Source organism: Euwallacea similis, chromosome 9, assembly GCF_039881205.1.
Source record: "Euwallacea similis isolate ESF13 chromosome 9, ESF131.1, whole genome shotgun sequence".
Lineage (NCBI taxonomy): Eukaryota > Metazoa > Arthropoda > Insecta > Coleoptera > Curculionidae > Euwallacea > Euwallacea similis.
This window is the reverse complement of record NC_089617.1, coordinates 1,816,228-1,840,773: the sequence shown is the minus strand read 5'-3', so window position 1 is coordinate 1,840,773 and position 24,546 is coordinate 1,816,228. Positions and strand designations below refer to the sequence as shown.

General features: G+C 39.4%; 3 protein-coding genes across 4 annotated transcripts; 1 reads left to right on the top strand and 2 right to left on the bottom strand.

The window, feature by feature from the left end:
* Positions 1-915: 915 nt before the first annotated feature.
* LOC136410823 (RING finger protein 145 homolog) lies at positions 916-7,424 on the bottom strand. 2 transcript variants are annotated; one of them, XM_066393176.1, is made up of 4 exons: positions 6,880-7,408; positions 6,131-6,310; positions 2,440-2,558; positions 916-2,386 (listed from the first exon to the last, which is right to left on the bottom strand). In XM_066393176.1, the coding sequence occupies exons 1-4, from the start codon at positions 6,974-6,976 to the stop codon at positions 1,571-1,573; spliced, it is 1,212 nt and encodes a 403-aa protein (XP_066249273.1). In that variant the 5' UTR covers positions 6,977-7,408; the 3' UTR covers positions 916-1,570. The 2 variants fall into 2 exon arrangements, with proteins under 2 accessions (XP_066249273.1, XP_066249274.1); XM_066393177.1 differs by lacking the exon at positions 6,131-6,310 and having other exon boundaries at positions 6,880-7,424.
* Positions 7,425-10,466: 3,042 nt separating this feature from the next.
* LOC136410825 (neuroparsin-A-like) lies at positions 10,467-12,949 on the top strand. Its single transcript, XM_066393178.1, has 4 exons — positions 10,467-10,734; positions 11,433-11,552; positions 11,877-11,997; positions 12,157-12,949. Exons 2-4 carry the CDS (start codon positions 11,482-11,484, stop codon positions 12,280-12,282), a joined length of 318 nt encoding a protein of 105 aa, XP_066249275.1. The 5' UTR covers positions 10,467-10,734; positions 11,433-11,481; the 3' UTR covers positions 12,283-12,949.
* Positions 12,950-15,542: 2,593 nt separating this feature from the next.
* On the bottom strand, positions 15,543-24,545 carry LOC136411040 (uncharacterized). Its single transcript, XM_066393444.1, has 3 exons — positions 21,452-24,545; positions 20,317-20,585; positions 15,543-16,009 (listed from the first exon to the last, which is right to left on the bottom strand). Exons 1-3 carry the CDS (start codon positions 24,543-24,545, stop codon positions 15,839-15,841), a joined length of 3,534 nt encoding a protein of 1,177 aa, XP_066249541.1. The 3' UTR covers positions 15,543-15,838.
* Between the last annotated feature and the right edge of the window lies 1 nt (position 24,546).

Below are 24,546 nucleotides of genomic sequence, written 5' to 3'. Positions count from 1 at the left end.
CACTCTTTCAGGTCAAAGATACTGGGTAGAGGTTGAGGCAATACCACAAGCGTGCTAATTAAGCTGACTGATTACTTAAGCCACTACCAACACATGTGATTTATGTAAATAGTTATTGATTGCAAAATTGTAGAGCTACGCGGATAACAATTTCTTAGAATGTGCTGACACAGAGGTACTCCCCCTCAGATAAAAATACCACGCACACATACAGGCCAGGCCTCGGAGATCCCAGTGTGTCAACATGAGCTGATTCAGAAGTTTTACTGTAGCAAATATGACCGCTATTCATTTAAATATTTGTAGATTAAAAAATTGTGAAGTTACGAGTACGAAATTTTCCGAGAATATGGGCAGAAGTACGCTTTCCCAGATAAAAAAAGCTATTTAGATGAATAGTTAATGCCTTGAAGGTTATAGGCATGCTAAGGTCAGTTGGCTGGGGTATTTAAGTCCCTTAAATTTAAAAATTTTAAGATTAAAGAATTAGAAATTTGCCACGTTGAAAATTTTTGAGGAACAGAGAAAAAGGGCGCTAGCTCAGATAAAGGGTGCCCGCATATACGTAACAAAAGTTGGCCCGCACTCAGTAGCTCAGAAGTTGCAGACCTCCTAAATTGGCTGTCTCAGAAAGTAGTATTTCCGCGATTGGTAAAAGTGTGACCTTTTAACAACATTTCGCAGCTGATGTGCCACTGTTACTTATCACTCACCACTTATTTTATCAATCGTAGAATAACGGGTCGGTGAATAGCGAAAACGTAAATTTAGCGCCTTAGCTTACTTCGTATCCGCCACACATAGCCTTTTTCGCCTTGTAGAACAACTAATTATTGTGCGAGCAAGTGAGAAGTTCAAATTCGAAGAATCAATCAAAGAAGCCCATTGAATAAGACTGATTATTCAAACACGAACTAAGCCGATAGTGCTTTTATTAAGTCTCTTATGTAACTCTACTCTACGTCAGGCTCTAAAGACTTATTCTAGAAAACAAACTATAAAACGTACAAAAACTAGCCTACACCTTAGAAACACGAAAAATCAGTCACATGATTCTCCATTTTCCCGACAAAAAATAAATAAATAAAACTGTACCTAAATTTACTTAAAAATACGCCTCTCTGACGTTAATCGGACTTGGCTGCTGTTGAAATTGTTGGCATCTCTCTGCTCCGAAGGAGAAAACAAGTAGTTTAAACGATTTTCTGAAACTCTTTTTCGTTAAAAATTACAAAACAACCTCAAGGTCCTCCCTATCGCTCCGCATGGCGCCTAACAGATACGACTAGGGCCCGCTTATCGCGTCCTCGGACAAAGCTGATGACACGAATTTATTAGAAAGACTGGCACGTGCCTGCATCGGGTTATAGAGCAATTACGTTCTTAATAATTAATTATTTTGGGTCGACGTTTACGTCACGATTTGATTAACACTACTCCATTTACCCCGCTCCGGTGGAGCCTTCTTAGTGACGCCTCAAAATGGAGGCAGCCATCTCGGACGCAAACTTAACCTAAATTAATGCAACAAAAGTGCGGCGCCATCTCTGAGACGTACACGGAGCCTGCGTTAGTGCACGAACACATACTCCCTCTTGCAGATTGGGCAGTTGTTGGAGTTATTCAAACACTCCCTTAAGCAGCTAGCGTGGAACATGTGCTGACAAGGGGTGACTCTTGCTCGTTCCATTGGGCACAAACACACTGCGCACACGTCATCGCAATTGTCAATTTCCTCCGAGGTGGCTTGTCTGAACTGCCCCAACATGGCTAGCTCCTTTTTCAGCGTCTTCAGGCAGTTGAACATGGTGTCTTTGACTTTCAAAAACACCGTGATGTAAAACGCGAAGAGAGCGAAAGAGAATTGACCATAGAGCAGCAGGCAAAGGGAGAGAGTGGTTGCTAGGGCGATGGTGTAGTAACGTAGATACACTGGGACGTAGAACTGCTCCAACGCCTCCAACGATTTGAGTTTGAGCATCTGGAGTAGAGGCAGGAATAAATCCACGAAGACCTTCTCTGTGCACATGTAGTAAGTCCAGGTGATAAAAGTGTAAAGAGCGGTAGGGTGGTAATGCTCCAACCCTTGCTCCAGCCCGAACACCAAGAGCATGAAGGTCACAGTGATAATAAAGGTGACCGCCTTAGTCCATTCCAATACGATCTTGGTGGCTGACATGGCCAAATGCTTGATGTTGCTGTGTTGCGTCATATTCACCGTCACTGACCAGTCCTCCTTCTCAATAAGCTCTTTGATGTAGCTGACGCAGTAAGCGATAACGTTGTAGAACATCAGGGAATACAGGGCGGTCACTTTCTTGACAGGACAATTTTCGCCGCCGAAGCTGCAGAGCAGCACTCGATCACAGAGCATGAAGAACACCATCTGAATAAAAAGAACATTGTAGACGAGTGGGGGAGATGGAAAGGGAAGCGTACTTGGGTAACTAGGGTGGAAATGTTTTTCATTTTCATGAAGGTCCGCTCGCATTTATCAAGGGGGGCGTAAGTTTTACGTATGATGCTCCACGTTGGTTTGGAGTACTTCCGGAACATGCCTGAAATAAACAGAACATAACAATCAACGTCATTTTAATAGTAAAGCCTGGTGACGCAACAAAATGGCGGAATGAGAAACAATTTCTTTAGGTCCATTGTGACAATGACATTGAATGGCATTGAAAGAACGTTAGATAATTACCGCATTCAACAGAAATACAGGAGGTTTCCGTTTCAAAAAGTATCATATAAATTTGCTGACACTGGGCGGACAGCCATCTTTTGTCATCTCACTTTGCGTTACACTTTGCAACTTTGGATCCGTTCCAAGATGTATTCCAATTGCTCCAAAACTGCCGCAATGCAATAAAGGGCTTATTATCTCTCGATATAAGTGGGTAAATATAGCACGGGACAATAACCGGGCAGTGTAAATATTGTCAAGCTCAAAAAGAAATGGAATGTGTGAACTATTGGACCTTGAAGAACAACATGTTATTAAACTTAATTGACTCCGATACTCCACTAATGTCTATTTGGATTTTTTCGTTTACTTTCTAGAAACCCTTAATAAATACAACTGATTCATTTGTCGATAGATTCGCACATCCCTAGTTAGTTTTGGGACTTCACAGGATTTAAGGAAGTGAAAAGATTAAGTTAAGAAGTGAATTGTGAGAGTGATGTGTTATGGATTGCTTTCATTTTATCTTGTCAGACTGATTGAATGCGCAGTGTCGTAGAAAGATCTTCTTTGGAGATGTAATTTTTCAAATCTATGTTCGAATCTTTAAGTTTCGGTGAATAATTTTATAGCTGTTTCTTTGACAATCTTTCTTTCATGCGCGACGCTATCGATTCAGATAAATTTTTCACAAAAGAAAGAAAAAATCTACTCTTTCCACTGGTTTAAAATACAATAGTGTAACAGAACTTGTTTGGAGTTTTTCAAAGTTAATTATATCTGAGGTTTCATACGAATTACTTCATTCAGTAGAACAGATTTTACATATTTTCCAAAAAATCTGAACATTTTAAAATGTTCTATTAGCTTCAAAAATGTTTTAAAAAGGACCGGCAAAGTTAAACTGCAATGGTTTTACATAATGAGAGTTTTAAATGAGCCTTCAATTTTAAAGTCATGGCAGACAGATAATGTTTTAGGTACTTGTCACTCACGTCAATTCTCAAGGGTCGTTGTCCTTTGTCAGAGGAAACAAGAAAACGACGAAGGAAAGCTGAAGTGATTTGCAAAATTCGAACGAGGCGAGCCTCTCCGTTAATGGGCGCGGGTATGCCCTGCCCCTTTGACCGTTATTTTGAAAATTTTGACCTTCCATTCTAAACACGTTACTATGAACCCACAACATTATTTAGCCTGGCAACAAGTTGAAGTACAAACTCGAAAACAACTAGTATCGATCGATTATTACTGGACTCATTACGAACACCATTTTCTAATTGGTAAATACAAACAAGTGATAAGGAGGCCCCGCATACCAGGAAAAGTCACCGGTATTTTTAGAAACGGGCCTCTCGCGGCTAGACGAACGGCACATTGTTTATCTGAGCGCCATTTCATTATCAGAACCAAACAGATTATTCTTTAATTAATAGGAATATTAATTAATCAATTAGTTGTTTACTAGATAGTTACGCAACGCGTTCTCCAGGGGGGCGTCAGCGATCAGTTTGTAAACAAGATGGCCGAAAAGCGTGGCGGACGGAGGTACGCCATTTGCGAAGATATAAAATCAGCAAGATGGCTGGAATAAACGTTAAGTTATTAACCTTTCCCGGAGAAACGATGAACTTGCAATATGGCCGCCAGACAGAAGCGAAGCCATTTGTGATAACGTTACGCGTTAGAAGACAGAGGCCGTAAAAATTCCACGACGCTTTCGTTAGGGGGCGCTTGTTTATTTATTTATAAAATGGCGGCTAAAGTGTCGTTTTCTTTCATGAACGTTTAACTAAATCAACGAAAGTTGTAAACAGAAATAACACCGAAATCATCTGTTTTTATTGCCTTCCATCTATTTTCGTACGACGGAGGATGTAAAAATAAATCGAGGACTATATAAATAGACCGATGACATTCCTTATCGGTTTATATTAGAAAAGTAGAAAACAGCGATATTTATTGATCCGGGTCACCGGTGAGGTCGCTCCGAGTACTCCAAGGGGCGACAGGAATTGTCATTAATTTCATCCCAGTCGCCTTTAACTGATGACGTAAGCGGAATCAGTGCGGGTTCAAACAACTTATAACCTGAATTTCGTATTATTACAGTGGCAAAACTGTTATGTAGGAGGGGTTAGAGCGAAAAATTGATCTCCTACTGACTATATTTGATTTTCAGTTACGTTTGTCCGAATCAGGAAGATCGCAATATTTTGCTGGTTTTGTCATGTATCATGTTGTCAGAATTGTCATTTGTCATGTGGTCATTAGTTAGTCTGTTGTTGTCTTAGAAAATTCCTATCGGTTAGTAAAGATAGACACAGGACACATCTCATTAAGAGCAGACGGGCATATAAAATAATTTTAAAACGTTTTCAAAAATTTTGAAAATTCTAACATACACAGATTTTAGAAAATTTAAATCAAAAATACGTATGCTGCTGTTTCAACGAGTCGAACGAGTAGATTTTGGACTCACTTTCCTGAAAAGTTCATATGAATCACTGGTTTTTCATGCGCAAGGCAAAATGATAATGAAACTATTTTGGGAACCATTTACAGATATGTGAAGACTCAGACATGACTGTACCTCTAACCAATAGAAAGGGCAGATCTTGCTCTCTCTTTCCCTAGAAATTCACATCAGCCAGTGGTGTTTCACATGAGATGCAGATTCGCAGAAAAAATAAAGTAAAAATAGCACACAGGAGTTTGACATTCAGATACGAGCATATTCGAAAAACGATTACTTCACATCTCGATCTCGTATTTTCCTGTGCCTCAGGTCGGTCAAAAGAGCGACTTCCACTTTGCTTTTCTCAAAAAAAAAATCGTATGAAACAGTGGTGTTACACCTGAGGGGCTAATTGTTAAATATAGATATAAAAGAAAAAGTTAGACAAAAGTATGGAATTCCTTCGACTTCTTGGACTTCAACAAATTTAAGTGACAAATTCGAAAATTTAACCACCCAACTTGACCTCTGGACACTTAACGGATATGGTTACAAAAACGAAATCGCCTGCATTTACTCTTGACCCAAATTCGGCCCTAAGGACTGCCAAATTGACGACATTGACGGTATATATTTTTAACTTTCAATTAATATGCAAATACTGAAATCAAATTGAGAACACTTTGACGATCAATTAACATCTCTTCAAATCGAGGGCGGAATCTTAGGGCCTATAAAAGGGCCCCAGAACGAACCATAAGCCGCAAAACGGTCAGTTCGTTCCTGCTTAAACCTTGTAAAGGGTAAGTTTCCTACTTTAGTTTAAGTACGTTTTGAAGCGGGATGGTAATTTTCGGTCTTGTCAATAACGGTGTATGGTGCTTGCACCTGCAGCCAATTAAATGGCGCTGTGATTATCGTTGCTCAACTATTTCCTACCGGGGGCGTTAGAAAAGTACTTACGTTTTGATTAAGAAATTAGGGTTACTTACCGGGTAATTTTCGAATTATATGACGCAACCATCGTACCGGGTACTTGTAGTTGGCCGAGATGAGAATGGGAAGCACCAGGAAGGAGTAGGTGGTCACGAACCAGCTACCCAGGCTCACCAATAAAGGAGCGTGGCCTCTGGAGCAGTACGGGAGCAGAAAGAGCACGGATAGCAGACAGACTGGAACAACCAAATCACTACAAATTGCTCTAAATGGGTAATTGGAGCGAGAGGATTCGCGGCGGCTCCTAAACAATCTTAAGCAAATATAAGTGGTTAGGGCTATTTTTGGGTAATTACCCTAATGGAGCAATTGAAGAGGACTAGTTGACCGGCCATTTAGCTGACAACGGCCAATGTATTTACCATTAATTTTAATGCGTCGAGGTACGTGGATCTAGGTACGATCGAACAGTCCTAGGTCTGGCCTGCGGACTGGCTAAATAGACCTGATTTGATATTTAGCGATGAACGAAACTCTTGAAGAGACTTGCAAAATTGTGAAGAGTGGATTTAGATGAAAGAAAGATATTTTTAAACCTCTCCTGACAACTTTAAGAAAATATGAGTCTGACCATCAAAAACATAAACATGCGGCTATTTTTCGCCCGGCTCGACGTCGTTCCACAGGCGTCGCGACACACTCGAGATTCATAAACTTTAAGGAACAAAACAACCTAATTTTAGGACTTTTCTGCAAAATCCTCTGCAACGTCATGCATGGCATCTCTCTTATGGCGTCTACCTACCAGTTTCAGCAATTCTTTCATCTCGTACTTTCTCATCCAGCTTGGGCAGAGTGTGTAGACTTCTGAGCCTCCCCCGCACCCTCGTAATCATCCCCATCTTCCCTAGTATGGAGACCGCACTGGAATAGAGTCAAAAGCCTTTGTAGGATCAACCGAAAACTGGATCAAAACGCGTTCCCAACTGCATCAACTGAACAACTGACGGGTTTCATTCATCCCGACGTTTCGCTGGGACGTGCCCCCCTCTAGTTGTTTTCGGTTTCTGGAATACTATACAGAGTGGGCCGATTTTGATCACCTTATCTCAAAGTTTGCCAAGATTTTTGTTACTTCCACGTGTGGACAAAGTTCCGGAAAGCGTGTGGGATGTTAATGGGTTAAAGGATTTTTCCCGATTTTCTGATCCTCCAAAGAAGCGAAAGTTATTAATAGTCTTCTGACTGCAATAGGCGCAATTTCATTGTTTATCGGTCTAATATAGTCATTAACAACGCATCTATTCTAATTTCAATAAATTTCGGAGAATTGCGTTGCGTGTATTTGTTTTCGTGTTATTTTCGATTAATTATTGCGACAAGAGTTTTTTTGTCTTATTTAGAGCACTGTTTATACTGCGGCCACCAGGGATGCGCCCCAGTGGCGTCAGAAGGCTTTTTTCAAGAAGTTAACTTGGGAGAATGAAAATTTCAGCGTTAGGCTACCACCAAGTTGCATGTACGCCAATGATCGCCAAGACGCAAATGATTTTTGGTTTAATTTTCTAAAAACTTCCTAATGGAAGTGTGGTCTTTGAAATATTGTCTCGCTTGTGACACGCCACTGGGTAATTTTAAATTCTCAAAAATGTAGAAGAAACTGTGTGTGACCTTTTCAATGGATCAAACAGGCCCAAAATACTCCAGAAACATAGGAAAATTTTGATATTTTTAATGGGCGCATTGGCGTAGAAGAACGCGCTTTTGTGTAATAAAAATTCAAAAAGCGCTTTTTGGCGAACTGTAGTGGCGTTTAGGAGCAGAATTAAAATAATGTTTATGAAATTGACGCTCGTGTGATGCTCCACTGGCTTACATGAAATAATCAGAAGATGGAGGAGAAGTGATTTTTCAACGGTTGAAACCGCATGTTGTTGCAGGTGAATGTATTGTTGAGTAATTAAATTCTGAGTAAAAAATACTGGTTTTGAAAACTTCGCCTACGAGTGTTTTGTATAATGTATTTCAAATTGCCGCACGTGACACGCCACTTCCTGATATGAAATTTTGTAAAAACAAAGTCTTTACTTTGTAATAGTCAATTGAGCACAGTGGCGTAAGTACATCTCTTTTTGAATAATAAAATAGTCACTTGTAAACTCTAACTTTTCTTAGGAGCGTTTCGTAACGTCTACAAAATTGCCACTCGTGTGGCACGCCACTGGGTTAAATAAAATTCTCAGAAAATATAGGAGAAGTTACGGTCTCTTCAATGGTGAAAACCGCTTCGGCGTTGGTACAAGCGTTTTCGAGTACCGAATGAATTTTGGCTGCGCATTCAAAATCTCACCGGAAAAAATCCCATTTACAATTTACCTACAAAAACATATTTATGCATCGAGATTCCTTCAAATCCGCAAAACATATTTGTCGATGTAAAAATACTCTTTTAATCTCATTGGTGTGCGTCCCAATGTACTTCACGAATCCCCCCTCGCCAGTCTCTTGCTAAAATATCTACGTTGAGAGTTCAGTCCCCCCAAAAAGAGCTCAAAATACCTGTAATTCTCTTGAGCTTTTGTTTCGCCTTTCTCAAATTTCTTAGCTGAGATATGCCGTTATTTAATGTCATGTTTGTCTGGATGATAAAACTCTCATGATTCGAAACATTCCATTTTTTATCAGTGTATTTTAAGCTGTGGTCGACGTGAAGCACACTCACGTGCCTCATGTAGATAAAGCTTTGTTTTGTCTAAGTTTGAAAGTGACATTTTTATGTATCGAGAAACCTGTCTTCGAAGTAAAAATCGTTTCCCCATAGGCCTTCACATACTTGGACCCGATGAAGAAGCACCATTTTCGTGGGAAGCTCAGACATGAAGATAATTTAAAAATTATAACCCCAAAACTTATCCTGTTACGCCACTGCGCTTCCAGTGGAAAGAGCACAGTTTGGTCGATTTTACTTTAAAAACTTATAAGGATCAGTGGCGTTTCACGTAAACTGCACATCGTCTAAGAAAGCTAGTACAGAACGTTCAATGCAGTTCCAATACAGACCTAGTTTTAAAAAAATTACATCTCCAAAACACCTTTACCTACACCACTGGGCGTTTGACCGTGGGACAGAGCACAGTTTGTTCTATTCATACGAATCAGTGAACGGAAAAGAAATAAAATTCATACGAATCAGTGTCGTAACACGAGAAATGCATGTTGCCTAAGGAAATTTATGCAACGCTTTCAAGAGGAGTTCTAAGACTCATTGTCGGACAATAACAGTTTTGAAAAGTTATACCTTCAAAACTAATCTGCCAAGCCACTGCTTTTTTGACCATTTGAAACAACACATTCCACTCTATTTTATCCCAAAAAATTCAGAAGGAAACGTCTAAAAAATGGCGTCGGGAAAACGCCATTGGTAAAATCAGATCTACAAGATGTCCCCTACAAGATGGCGTCCTCAAAATGGCGCTTGCCACCTGCGCAGCAGTACCCGCATATAAAACTGTAATTTCCACGAGATGAAAGTGTGACAATGACCTGATGTGATTTAGCAGAATCAGTCGCATTTTCGCTTAGTTTAGTGCAATTCACGGCAAACAATGTTGTTTTTCGTAATGAGAACACGCGCTTATTTATAAAACGGTCCATTAGTCATTGAAATATAAAATTGATGTCTGCGGAATGTAAACATGTTAAGTAATCATTCATTTCTTCACATTTGTTATTGCAACAAACGTGTTGATGGACTGGGATGAGACGGTTGCAACACTGCCACCCCCTCAATGGTTCTGAGCGCTCCATGAAATGCCAGAGGGAGTAGACATTGAGAGACGGAAAGCCTTAAAATAGAGCTAAACTGGCGGTTTTAGAGCCGCGAAGGATGCTCGAAAGTCCTAAATAGATCTGACTTACTAAAGGAGCTAGTTCTACTTGCACCAAAGGTTGAGCACCGTGACCTGAACGGGGGCCACTATTAATGACTTGTTTTTATCCGGTTGTTGTTGTGTAAACCGCATTTTTATAAATAAAACGCCGAAGAAGACATGGAAAACAAGCGTGGCCGGTTGTTTATTAGGCCATTGAGCGCTGCTTGTAGGCCATTTTGCGCTCTATATGACGTCAGTGAGCATGCAGAGAACTCTGCACAAAGCATCACTGAGGTTGATACCTTCAAAGGTACCCACCACTGTATTGGTTTAAATATCCTTCAACAAAAATAACAACATACTTACACGTGCTATGTGCACTCTATTGATGGATGTTCTTATCGGTGATCATGGGACCATGGTACCAATCCAAAAAAATTATCGATATTATTTATATACCCACATACAGTGCCCGGCTAAGATTGAGGTACTACCGGACAGCCTTGCACCAAACTGAGTTCAAGAGTGGTGGTAAATGAATTCGCCGATAAGACTTGCGGACCTGCGGCAATCCGATCTAGTGATCCGAGTACCGCCACTATAAGTGGTGCTCTGGTGCCCGTCCGTTCAGGTACCGCCCGGTGCTCCGCGCTTTCCATTCCTTTCCGGAAAATCTTGTATAGATGTGTGACACAAGACCGAGGGGTGCGAGCTACTGTTCAGTCACAGGGTGGTACCTCTGTATTTTGCCGCTACGGTACTTAAAAAATAGGTGCTTATACCATAAGGTAATTTTTTGTGGGTTTTTATTGGTATCTGGTACTAGATAATTTTGGTTGAGGTATTTGGGCGTTTTTTTGACATTCTGCTCTTCACGTGAAACGCCACTGATTTTTATGGACTCTTAGAATAAAAGAGTGCGAAATGTGCCGTTTTTAATGGTCAAAAGATCAGTGGCTTACATGGATACATTTCGGAGTGATAATTTTTCTTAGCTATTAACGTTCTTTAAATTATTTCATATGAACTTTTCGGAAATCTGCATTTCACGTGAAACGCCTCTGTCTCTGAGAGAGTCAATAAGGTGAAATAAAGCAAAAATTTGTGTTGTGTCGAGGATTGGTGTTCAAATCTCTTCACAACCAAGCTTCTTTAGTAATCCGAATTTCACGTTAAACGTCATTAATTTTCATGGGTTTTTGATCAAAATTGGTAACTATCCGCCAGAGCAATAGAGACAGATAACTATTAGCAACAAAATCGCTGCTGCTTTCCTAAATAAACTGATTGAAACTTACATCCCTCAGTAATGAATCCGTATCCCAACTATGCTCACCTTGAGAGAGGTCGAAAATCCTTTTATTCCTACTATGCAATTTCTCGGCTCTAATTGCCCGGTAGTTACGTACGCTAAATACCATTGTTTATTAAATAAGTGTGGTACTTATTGGGTTCCCAAATGAGTACCTGTTTAATCATGTTTCAGGGCAAATTCCACGAGCCTTACCACAAACCAGACCTAGTACCCCGCAACCATGCAGTTTAGCAGTGTACTTCTCCTGACTTTGGCTATTGCCTTTTTGCTGACCACGCGCGCAAGCGCTATGTAAGTAACAAATATCACAGATTGTTAATTAGTGGAAGGTCAGGTATAGAAAGATATTTTTTTGGAACTGCAATCTAAGTAACACCCTCGATGATTTATGATCTCTAAGGCTATAAATCAAAGACGGACAATTTCAATTACTTGCGGCAAGTAAAACCCTCTGCATCGAAGCCAACGAACTCTCAGTTTAACAGTCCAATAAACATTAAACCGGCCGACAAACAAACCACTTTAAATGTACTTAAGTCCGTCATTGCCCAAGCCATCTTCGTTCCGAAACTAATTAAAATTAAATCTACAATGTCGCTTCGTTTTTATCTTTAGGGCGATAACCGAAAAGTGGGTGTGCACACCCTGTATTGGAGGTGAGTGCGACGAGAGGCCCATGAACTACTGCGTGTATGGAGAAGCCCGAGATGCGTGCGGCAGGAGAGTTTGCGCAAAGGTAAATTTTTTCACGGGCATAAAATAAAGACGAGGAAATATCAAAAATTAAGTGGCAACTTTCAGCTAGTTAATGAGCAAGTTATGTCCGAAGCGACATCTGCACGAGTAACGAATAACCTTCGTTGGGTTAGCATTTATGGGTTTCCTCTATTTCCAGGGTCCAATGGAACGTTGCGGTGGAAGTATGAACGTCCTAGGGGTGTGCGGAGAGGGTCTGATGTGCAAATCAGACGAACGTTGCCACGGCTGCCTGATGGCGACCATGGAGTGCTCCAATTACTAAGCCAAAACTCAATCGTCAGTATTACGATGAAGTGGCGTAACTGCTTTAGATTTCTTCTAAGAAGCTAAATGCTGTGATTATGGTTTCCCCCGCCTTTGTTCGCTCCCTCACCCCCACCCCCATGCACAGTGCTCCAGGGCTTTTTGTGATACCCCCTCAAAATGGACTTTCTACTTTGTTTTCATGGAAAGACTGACATTTTCGGGTTATAATATATATAATTTTTAGATCATCCACTTGTGGCTGTATCGCGGGTTTAATTTGTGATGATAGGTTATAGTACCTTATTTCCGTCGGTTCACGCGGACTGTAATAGTACAAAATATTAGTTTTTTTAGTATCGCTATTAGTGAATTTATTATGATTTAAGGCTTTGCTGACATCTAAGTTACGCTACTGAACTTAGACCTTTACCTGCCCCTTGACGAGTTCTCTATGTGATTGTATTTACGGCAGACTTTTAATTATTCCTATATGTATATTATTTGTAGCCTGCGCTTGAGGCAGCTGCTCAGACGTTCTGAGCCTCCTCTGGCTTCAGCAGGTCCCTAGACCAAATATTATTATTTATTAACATTATACTGATTGATTGTGTGATTTGATTTATTTTCTTCGTATATACAATGTATATGCGGCAAATTTGGTGAATATATGAGGCACATTTCTAGGTGGAAATTTCATTTACTAACTGGGTTTAGCCTGAATCTCGCGAAATTCCATTAATTATAATGTCAATTCCCAGCTTTAAAAGATCTCAGATAAAGTTTAATCACTAACTTTCCGTATAGGGCAGAATCTTCTTTTAATCGGACTACATTGAAAAACTTCTTTTTAAAATCGTGCTTTTACGTTCCAAATCCGGAAATTCGGTTTTCGTTTCGGAATTTTAACAATTAATTGAAACAATAAAAAACGATTTACAGCGTCATTAAATTCTAATGCTTCAATATCGCGGCATTTCTAATAATTCCTGATATATGAACCAGTTTAATCTGACGTCACATAATTTCTATGTACTTTTCGTGAAAGTCGGCTCAGAATATATTGGTATTATTCATCGTTTTTGACTAATGCATAAGAATAGATAGAAACGGAGGATAGAAAAAATTTATCAGAGTAATTTAATATAAGGTGCTACTAGTTTGTTGACGTAATGGTGAATATACATTTTCAGTTATTAATAGTAGTATTTCTTTTTAAGCGGGGTAAAATCCACTGTTTAGTTTAGAAAGTTTTTCATTTCTCGCATTTTTTCCGTATTTGTCACCAACCTCGATCAGTCAACCCCAGTCATCACCCCAGTTAGTCTCAAAAATACTTAGAACTGCACGTGACTTGCCAATAAGCAGGGCATATGCGTCCCCACTATTTCAATTGCATTTCCAGATATATAACAAATTATGGTGAAATTAGTGTTAATAATCCAAAGGAACTAAAGCGATCAATCTATTTCTACTATAATTTATTATTTTTCTGAAAATCCAAGTTGGAGAACTTGAAGCATGTCGTGCATTCTGTAGTGGAAAATCATCTGTATTCCTAAAAACTTCTGCAAATAACCGGAAAACAGTGACAGATGCGAAAAAAAACAAATGAATCAAAAGTTTCCAAATTAAGCAGGAAATCCAAATGTTGAAAGATAAATGGTCATTGATGTACTGCGAAAAAAGTTTGGTATGGAAAAAAGACGGCTGAAAAAAAGGACAATTGCAATTGAACTTTAATAACGCTTTGAGAAATAGAAATCCATTTTAGCATCATTAATCTGTGATTAGCGGAGTGTTTTCCTTTTTCAATACACCAAATATGTAAACAAACCTAAGCTACTCATTAGTTTCTTGACTAAATGGCGAATATACAAGTCTTACTACGGTTCCAAATTTAAGAGAATGAGATTGCAGGAGGTTTAGGTGGGTAGGCGGTGCAGCCTAATTAAGTCGTTTTAGACAAGTTGAGTAATTGCTGGTTTTTCACTGGAGTTATCAGACCGAGGCGAGGGTCTCCTACGGATCTGCCTAACTAGAGCTTAAGGTCGCAATAACTCAGCTAGAAGAGACAACACTTAAGTGTCAATTACATAAATTCTACTAAGAGAAGTTACCTGTATCGCACCAAAACTTTTTCCAAAAATTTTTAGCTGCGGTTACACTTAAAATCCACCTTAAAGTTGCCATTACTACTAGGTAAGAATTTAAAGTAATAAATATTGATCTATTGCACGTAAAAAATCTGAAAATGTCCTACACTGGGTTTCCTAGTTAGTAAAGTTTCCTAGAGCTCTAATCGTAGGGTTTCGCCCTCCCCTCCCGCCGCTCTAGGACAGTGGCAAAAAACTTCCTTTTAATTCACCACACATTAATACAATATCGGAAACATCGAAGTCCGAAAATCAACAAAATCAGGCTCGACTTATACAGTGTGTCGGTCCAGAAATAGCTCACCATAACACACAACATTATAAATTTACAGGAGTGTTTTAACTTGCAGGAATAAGCACACCGTTCCAACGTATTAACGAATTTCTGGATACGAGCTTTAATATGCTTTTAAGGGGACCCTTGAATGCTAAATAACCGCGATATGCACTAACAATAATGATGCGTGACACAGGAAATATAGGAAATCGTCCGTGAAGTGTGCGAATGCCTGTGGTTTTGGTCTGGAAATATAATGTGGTACAAGTTCATTTATATTTACGTTAAACGGCGCCCGATCGGATCTAAATTGGGATTTTAGGGAATATTATTTATATTAATGCAACGTGTTTGCTATTTTGCGCGTTTTGCTTTCATAGTTCTGCGGCGAAGTCTGATGGTGGTTCTGTTAAGTCAAAAACATTTTTAAATAAACATTTTATTGGGAAATTGAAATCGCGCAATGCAGATTTAGTTACGATGGACTATTGAACAATAGCATTGTCATATATGGAAAAGATCCTATATGAAAACGATAGCTGTTGACCTCATCAACCATGCTCTAGCTTAGTGATTTGATCGCCTCAAAAAGCACCAAAACGACTAGTTTTTGGTCATTTTTCCCAATTTGCTTCAACTTCCCAAAAAAAATCGCAGTGCAGGCAATCCCTCGTAGCCCTCAAAAACCTCACTTTAAAGCATATTTGTAAATATTTTTTGTTCCACTTGAGTCACTCAGTGAATTCTCGTGATGCCCCTGTTGGCTGAGCGTCAGTGGCGTCCTTTGAGTGAAATAAGATTTCTGAACGTTGATCACCAAACTAGTACAAAACACTCTGACCGAAGCTCCATTAATCAACAATATATTTACTTATTCAATACAATTAATGATATGAACTATACTTTGCGCGCTATCGGCAATGTTTACGTCCCCGAAGAAGGCCCCGGACTAGACTTAATACTAACAATACTGCGTAAAAAACGAATAAACTACAATAAACAAAACAAATGCCCTTCTCCCGCTTAAATGCCTGATCGAACAAAATCGGGCTAGTAGTACCATTTATCTATCTAACTACCATGTGTTAGTGTAAACCTACTCATTCGCTAATTTCAAATATATAAACGAGAATGTTGGTGGTTTAGGCCGAAGCTGAAGAGTTGCTGGCCTGCTTCTTCTGCCTCCTGCGGACCAGGAACCCCCTCACTCCCGCCTGGATCTTAACTGCCGACTTTTCCTCTAAGTCCGGATTCTTCAGGTTGTCCCTGGAAGTGCGTTTCCTTAGTTGGCGCTTTTGGTCCAGGGCCGTGTTCTAGGGAAAATCATCCCCTTATCTTTTGTACTAACATAATAAAAGATGTTTTACAAGGGGATTAAGCGCGTGTTGAAATATGCAGATTGAAGTGACTATCCGCGCTTAATCCCCCAGGTTTAGAGTTTTATGACGCAGTTATTTGACCTCTGATTATAAGCAATAAAGCTCCAGATGACGAGTAAAATATTCAACAAAAACCTTCCAGTGCTATTATTTGCGTGTCTGTGTAATTCAATGGAAATGAATAATGAATCGTGTTGTTCATGTTAAGTGCTGGTCAATTAAAGACGATCAGAGCAAGCCTTTAAGCATTACTTTAACGGCAAAAAATATACAAAAGTCTTTTCTATCGTCATGTAAACGTAAAAAAGGAAATTATGTTTAAATGTGCCACTGGTATGGGTTTTGGTACGTCCAACATGCATTATTCCTGTTTTTTGCCAGATACAAAGTTTAGAAAGACGCAGTACAGTTAAAAAAGCATACTGAATGATGTTTTGATTTCTAGCGCCCTGATTGGCTCACCTTCTCCCATCTTACTTGACGATCCCGTCAGCTTTGGTTGAGTGTTCAGAAACACCGACCTTGTGCTCGCGTTGCTCTAGCTACTCTAAAGCCCCCAGGCTTCAACTTGACTTATTTCGTATCGCATATTTTCCCTCAGCACAACGTTTATTAATAATTATACCCATGAAGCAGCAAGTGCGTCAAACAATAAAATAACCGTAAAAATTCGTCTTTCTGGTAAACATTTCCCTAATAAATCGCGACAGTTTCTTGTCTGTATTTCATAAAAACAAACGTGGTACACATGTTAATAATACTGCAATTAGCCGGCTCAAAATACGTACACACATTGAAAGTTGTGTAAAAATAGCTTCAGCTTTCCAAAAAAGAATGATCTGATGATGAAATTATTGGTTTGGAACTATAAAGGTTCATATTGGTTGTTGCAACAAAGATTGCAATAAACAATGTGCGTCACTATTATGGCAGTGGTATAGGTCAAGACTGGGTATTGTGTTCACAGGATCCTAATTTAGAATACTCGTAAATCGCCAACTTACGCTGTTGAAACCCATAGCGATGCGATGTCTGCTAATCGACTACTGAACTGTATAAGAAAAATGGGAAAATCGTTAAAAAGTTGTGAATGGTTAAACGGGGAATAATTGAGGTCGCATTTCAGCCGTTGGTTTCTCGTCGTGCTTAATTATTCAAAAGCCCAAAATAACCGACATTTGTCATTGTCCTAGACGGCTAAATATTTCGATTTTATATTACATTTGCGCGTGGCCAAACAACACGTTTTTACCGCATAAAAATTATAAACGTTTACTTTGTCTACACGATTTAATCGGGTAAAAAAATGGCGTTTGTAGACATTTGAGATGGCACATTATTGCGGTTGATGTAAACTACGTAAATCATGCGGTTTAGTCTTCAGCTATCAATTTTTAATTATCAATATTTCACTCATTTTGCTCATAAAAATGTTATTTCTATAACTTAAAACAAATAGTCTTGTAAGTTCTATATTCATGCATTCGTGCGCGAAGTTGACAAATTTTTTATAGTGGCAGTTCTTTTTCTTGATCGACTTCAAAAATCCGGAAATAGCAACTTTTCTAAATGTCTATATTGTCTACATGACGTTTTTCCAGGTTTTTCAAACATAATCTGCACGTATAGCGTTTGAAACGAGTCCTATATGCTCGAAAATCCATTCTCATCTTTCATATATTATTAGCCCAGAAATCAACATCTGTTCTAAGAAACAAAGCAGAGTAATGAACATCAAAAACCTCCAATGAACTTCATGAGCCTTGTTGACATATTTCTGTCGGCAGAAAAAATTATTAATTATTTATGGTTCAAAATTCCCTCTAAAGTAGATACATTAAACACCGCAATTTCAATTGTGAAGAAATGGAATCGAAAAATTTACAAGAATTACACAAAAAACTAGAAATAAGTATGAAAATAAATGACTTAAGCGTGGTATGGCAACAAAAAAAACTTCGAGATGTGTCAATGTCAAAAGTTTACACAAACTTCCGAACACCCGGGAAAAGGAAGTCGCGTTTTGGTACAGAAAAAGCGCCCCAAGTGCTCAATCGTGGACTTTGGGACAATTCGCGGACAAAATTAATGCGTGCACAGTCCCCAAACGGGGGATTTCGGTGTGTAACCGTTTTAGCGACCCGCGGACGAAAGTTCCTTTACAATGTAAAAGCTGCAGGATTACATTTAATTTGAATTATGCACATGTGTGTAATGTTTTTTACAGCATACAATACGGCACAAGAGACCATTGTCCAATTAGGCTACAAAACATTTTTATTCAAGCTCGTTTTGTCACTGCGTTGCCTTGAAATTATCCTGGACGATCCTGTCTGACTCTGATGTAAAGCCCCGATTTCGGGCTTTTTTATCAACCCAAACTGTGCTAAATAACGAAAGCTTGTTGTATTTGAAAAACTGTTATGAAGAGTAGAAGAATTTGTACCCCCAAGGGGGACATGTTTGTCTTGAACTGCTGTGCTAAAACTCTTTATAGAACTATTGTGATCTTCGATGTGATGTTCCAGAATTTATTTTCCAGGTCGAGAACTTTCCGGTTTTTCGTTTGAGCTGTTGCTCGCTGGGTGCGAGAGGTTCTTCTTTGAAAGTCTTCTTTTTCTCCCTCTGTTCCTGCTGTCGTATTTTCCTCCCTTTACTCCTGCTCACGATAACGTCTTCCCTATTCTTTCTTCTACTCTTCCATTGCGACAAGCAGTGCGGCATGTTGAGGTTCCATAGCCTTATCGTCCAACACAAGCCCTGCCGCGAATGTCCCCCTGAGGTTACGCTCCTGACAGCAATGGTTGAGAATTCGGAGCTGACTCTATTAGACAACCATTTGCTTCACTCCTTCTATCTTCGCTTTCAATTGCTTTCGAACCTGGTATCCCCTGAACCACCTCGCCTGAATCTTGGTGGCAGCTTGGGCTTCAATGTTCCACTCTGGCATGCTGGTGGCGAACATTCGGCGTTCAAATGCTTCCAGTAAACTCGTTTTCAACGTAATCACTATTTATTGACTGAGCAAATTAACACAACTACAATTCTCCAACTAACAGTCCACCGATACAACACTATTGCATTACTAAACACTCTAATATCGCTTGTTAGAATCGCCTCGTTTTTACACTGGTACCAGTCTTAAACTGACTCACTCTTAACAGTGGTCTTTTACACCCGGTGTCCAAGTTTTTACGTGGCAGCAGTTATCTCAGAAACTCGTAGAGATAGAACAACGGCTTGAACGTAAAATTTATAAGTTGGAGGCAGGGGCGTAGGCCGAACATAATTTTAAACATACGGGGTGGCTCAAAAACGCACAGAGCTACCCCGTATGTTTAAAATTATGTTTCGTCTATGCGGCTGCTTCCGCCTTATAACCTTTAACTTATTTAAACCGTTCTCTATCTGTGCGAGGCCTTGAGATAATTGTTGCCATTTAAAATTTGGTCCACCCGGTATAGCTACAGATCCACAAGTTTCTTATAAACATACCAGAATGTTCGCCGACACAAAAAGCAATAAATCACTCGTTGAACGTTCACGATAAACCCTTTTCCCTGCAGTGGCTGCAGGAGAAAGAAAAGCTCAAATTCCAGCACGATGGTGATCAGGAGGAACAGTAATCAATTGGTGTAGAAACTGATGATTACATGAGTGAAAATTAATCTGAGGACCCTACTTACCATTGTGCGACATTAAAATATTCAATCATCAAAAAACATTCACATAAGGCCTCATGATTTGATATTGGCCCAGGACTGGTTAGGTAGCTATGCTATAGGTTAATATTGATAGCTACAAGCGAGGGATTGATTACTACACTGAGGATTTTAAGTGGCTGCGGACGATCTGTTAAGATTGCTGGTGATTGCGAACGATTTGGTGTGACAGCAAAAGATTGCATGAAAATGTTGAAGGATCACAAGTGATTGCGACGGGTAGTGAGCTCCAATTATTGAGTGAAAGGGAATACTGGAACAAATAAGTTAATGAAGAACTTGAACTGGTATATGACGCAGCTGCTCCAGCACCGAGAAAAAAATCAAATAGAAGGAACGTTAATTTTCAAAATTACTAAATTTTGTTGCATTGGAATTTCCAGTATTATTCAAATTTTGTTGAAAATATCATACTCGATATGCTAATCATAATTTGTGTCCAGGCAAGTTTGATGTACCAAAACCTCCAAAAAAATCTGAGCTGACTCAATTAGACAACCTTCTGCTTCACTCCTTTACCTTCGCTTTTAATTGCTTCCGAACCTGGTACCCCCTGAACCCCGCCTGAATCTTGGTGGCAGCTTGGGCTTCCATGTTCCTCTCTGGCACGTTGGTGGCGATCGCGTTATTCCTTTTATTGTTATTGTTCTCGCTTTCCATGGCCTCGTTAACGGTGCGCGCGGGCGACTGAGCCGGTCGCGTTGATTCAGGTCCGGCGGGCGCGGCGTCCTTAAGCGCGGCCTGCGCCGCGCCGCCGACGTCCCGCGACGTCACGGCCTCAGCACCTGCTGTACGTCGAAGAAAGGAACGCGTTATTGTTTATTTCAATTCGTTTTGTAACTACTTAAACAGGAAATGAGTTGTACAGAGAAATAAATGAGTTTGAGAGATTTTGATTGAGTGAGTTGCATTTCTAATTCGGTTTATTTGAATTAGCTTGCCTTAAAAATGGTTATTTTCGCACATGTCCATTTAATTTGAGATAATAAATAAAAAATTTGATCAGGAGGATGTGTGAAAATATTTTTTTTTTGTAACTGGAGCGTCAGTGACGTGCGTCGTGCGTCACTCACTGGAATGGGTGTTTTTTTAATATGTTGAGGAGCCTATAAATAAACTCGCATGAGAGGAGGGAATTTTTTTAAGTACGTGTCATTCAAAGCGAGTTAAATTTTGAATAAATATTTCGCGCATGCAGTGACATAGTCCTGGGAACACCTTCCTAAAACCTAGAAAACTTTATGTATTTTTAAGTATTTTATGCTTAAGGTGACGTCAGGCGAACGCCTCTGATGCTCAACTGATTAAGTTCATTTTATATCCATATGTAATTTCTATTAGCAGAAATATTCTACTACGCGATGATGTTAATGAACAGTGTCGTGCACAAGAGGGTGGAAACAAGTACTTGATATTAATGGAAAATATATTATTACCTATTAAGATTTGCTGATTATTATACAAAGTATAATTGACAGACGTCACCTCAATGTCAACGTCATCTGTGCGAGATGCAACGGATTAATGACGTCATTCAAATTATGTCTTTTTGATTTAAAGAAAACTTTACTGCCAGAAAACTTCTACTTAACAATAACTCTAGTGCTCTATGTGACCATGTGAAGTCCACTTACTATGATAACAAATACTTGACCTGGAGGCTGTTGGTCGGAGGTTTGATTACCACTGTCCCTACGATCATGCTCTGTCCCACCACTCTCATTACGGTCCTGCTTCGCCCCTGTCGCCTCTGTTACCGCCGTCTTGGATGCGTTGGTGATCTTCACATCCGCCCCGCTGGGTAGAGGCACTACCACCGTATCATGAAACTCGCTGGTGTGCTTTAGCCGATTCCTAGACTCACTCCCGGCCCACAAAGACTGTCCATTGGCCACCAGCACTGAATCATGCAGCTCTCCGGTGTGCAACAACCTTTGGTGTTCTTTCCCGATCTCAATACTATCGTTGCTAATTACAATCTCATTGGTCAAACCTCCGGATGTCTCGGGAACATCATCCTCCTCAGCGATATCTGGAAGTTCTCTCAAGGGAGTTCTGGCTACCCTCTCGTACTCAGGGTCATCTTCTGGATCGAAGTCATAAACGTATTCCAGCACCTCAGCATCCGGCGGAGACTCTTCTTTATAGAGAGTAGCGTCGTGTAACTCTTTGCGCAGCTGATCTATATCGAACTTGCTCTTGCCAGAGAGTTGGTCCAAAAGGGAGTTCTGGACCTGGTCCAAAAGTTCCACGCGGTCCTCTAGAGCACTGGTTGAGAAAGTTCTACTAGGGAGGGTCCGAGGTGCAATCTCTTGTTTAGGCTTCATTATAACTGTAACCACTGAGTCCGTAGATCCAAAACTACTTAAATCATCTTCTGTTGGAGGGAGGTCGTGGGTAGGCACCTCTGGGAGGGTCTTCAAAAGTGATTCTACATCTATAGGCTTTACTATTTGAGAAACAGCAGCTCTTATACCCTCTTCTAGAGGAGTTTCCTCTTTGCTGGTGTTGTTGTTAGAGTCAGTGGTGTCGTCACTTAGATGAGGAACGTTTTTCTTAACTAGCAGGGGTTCTACCACTGTGTCAGATCTATAGAAGTCTGGTTTGGAGTCCAAGAGATTCTTGACATTTGATTCATTGATCTTATCGTCAGCACATTGCTGCGCGGTATTCTCTTTGGAGGAATCAATATATTTAGCATCATCGTATTTTTTTTCCTTTACATGGCTATCATCTTCAACTTTCCAGTTTGAGATCAATTGAGATTTAGCTTCACTACCATTATTTTCTTTTGCTTCATTCTTAAGTGAATCAGTTTTAACTTCTTTGATAACTTCAACATTTGGTTTGCCATCTTCTGCAGAACCACTATCATCTTCAATATGCCGCAGAGTGGTCTCAGCAATTCCAGAGTTTGGTGCATCTCTATAAATAACTATCTTCGTATTATCAGAATTCTTAGAAGTATCTTCAATTATCAATTCACTAACTTTGGATGGAATTTCTTTCAAATGACTCGAAGATTTAATATCTTCTTCAGTAATTTCAATTTTAGATCCACCAATGTCAGCACTCTCTTCAATTTTTCTTCTATCCGTTCTACTCTCAGCTACTCTCTTCTGATCGTTTTCTGGTTCCATAACTTCCGTTTTGAGAATTTTCAAAGACTCAGCGTCATTAATGGTTTTCTCTAAATATTTATTAAAATCACGCCTCAAACTCTCATCAATATCTGTCGCTGGAGCATTTTGTTGTTCGTGTCTGTTGAGTTGTTCCGGAATCTTTGCTGTTTCAACATTAGGAATATTAATTGAAACAGTTTGTTGTGGTTGATTCGCAATCTCATCAATATCAATCTTAGTGGTTTGAACGATTGATGCAGATAAGGCCTTTCTTCCTTCAAGTTCGATAACTTCCTCAATATTGGATTCTTGTATATCTTTTTTCTTAAGTGTCCCTTGAATATATTTCCCTTCATCAACTTTCCGATTTTGTTCATCAACTATTTCATCATTAACGTCATTTTCCTTCACAAGTTCAGCATTTTCATCTTCTCTCAAGCTTCCTACATTAACAGTACTTTTACTTTTCATTTCCTTGTTAACATTAATTTTCACAGCTTCACTATTGATATCAGTTTCCCTTTTGTCACTACCAATTTCTTTTTGTTTGGCATCAGCTTTCAAATCCATATTTATCGCTTCATCCTTTCCAGAATGGGATTGTACTGCACTAATATCACCATCTTCTTTAATCTTAACTTCTATTTCAATATCATTACTCTTCTTCTTACCTTCCTGTTTAATCTGCAAGTTTTCATCATGAATATCAACTTTTCTTTCCACATCTTCAAATCCAGCATCTCCCTCTCCTCCAGAACTGGTCTGTCCTACTGTAATATCACCATTCCTCTTAGTTTCCATATCAGTATTAGAGGTTTTAATATCACTCTCAACATTCAAACCTGCACCTTCGTTCCGATCATAATCTTTTTTTGTCATATCTACTGCCGACTCAACATCATCAGCTTCATGTTGAAGGCCCTTGATTTCAAGAGATTTAATTGAAACTGAAATATCTTCCATTTTATCTGCCAGAGATTTTGATTCTGAAAGTTTCTTATTATGTTTTGCTGAACCATCAATTTCTAAATTTTCAATTTTTGCATCTACTGTCTCACCATTCTCTTTGTTAGCACTTCCAGCGTCATCTTCTACTACAGATCTAATTCTCTCTAAAAACTTAATATCACTATTTTCGTTGGTCTGAATATCTCCTTCAACATCATCTTTGATCTGCAAGTTTTCATTATTGATATCACTTTTCCTTTCTACATCTTCAAAACCAGCGCTTCCCCCTTCTTTAGGATCAGGGTGCCCTGCTCCAATGCCATTGTCCTTATTGACTTCGCTATCAGTATCATTGGTTTTCAGGTCACTATCAACATTCGGTTCAGCCGTTTTGTTATCATCATTATCTTTTTTCTTCACATCAACATCAACTTGAAGATCATGACCTTTAGCTTCATGCTGAAAGTCGTTAGTATCAATAGATTTCGTTGAAGCTCGAAAGTATTCTACTTTATCATTTAGCAGAGTTTCTGCATTTGAAAGTTCTTCATTCTGTTTTGCTGGGCCATCAGTTGCAGTGACGAAATTATCAATTTTTGCATTTGTGGTCTCATCATATTTTTCTTTAACACTTTCTAGATTATTTTGAGGCACAGGTCTAGATATATTTTCTTTCATT

Bases quoted from the DNA above. Each gene is read 5' to 3' on its own strand.
- LOC136410823 (XM_066393176.1), bottom strand. From the start codon at position 6,976: ATGGGGATGATTACGAGGGTGCGGGGGAGGCTCAGAAGTCTACACACT. The intron at 6,311-6,879 runs GTAGGTAGACGC...TGGTTGTTCCAG, and splicing joins TGAAAGAATTGCTGAAACTG to TCTGTCTGCTATCCGTGCTC. The intron at 2,387-2,439 runs GTACGCTTCCCT...CTTTTTATTCAG, and splicing joins TTTCCACCCTAGTTACCCAA to ATGGTGTTCTTCATGCTCTG.
- LOC136410825 (XM_066393178.1), top strand. From the start codon at position 11,482: ATGCAGTTTAGCAGTGTACTTCTCCTGACTTTGGCTATTGCCTTTTTG. The intron at 11,553-11,876 runs GTAAGTAACAAA...TTTTATCTTTAG, and splicing joins ACCACGCGCGCAAGCGCTAT to GGCGATAACCGAAAAGTGGG. The intron at 11,998-12,156 runs GTAAATTTTTTC...CTCTATTTCCAG, and splicing joins GCAGGAGAGTTTGCGCAAAG to GGTCCAATGGAACGTTGCGG.
- LOC136411040 (XM_066393444.1), bottom strand. From the start codon at position 24,545: ATGAAAGAAAATATATCTAGACCTGTGCCTCAAAATAATCTAGAAAGT. The intron at 20,586-21,451 runs GTCAAGTATTTG...TTCGACGTACAG, and splicing joins CTCCGACCAACAGCCTCCAG to CAGGTGCTGAGGCCGTGACG. The intron at 16,010-20,316 runs GTAAAGGAGTGA...GATTTTCCCTAG, and splicing joins GGAAGCAATTAAAAGCGAAG to AACACGGCCCTGGACCAAAA.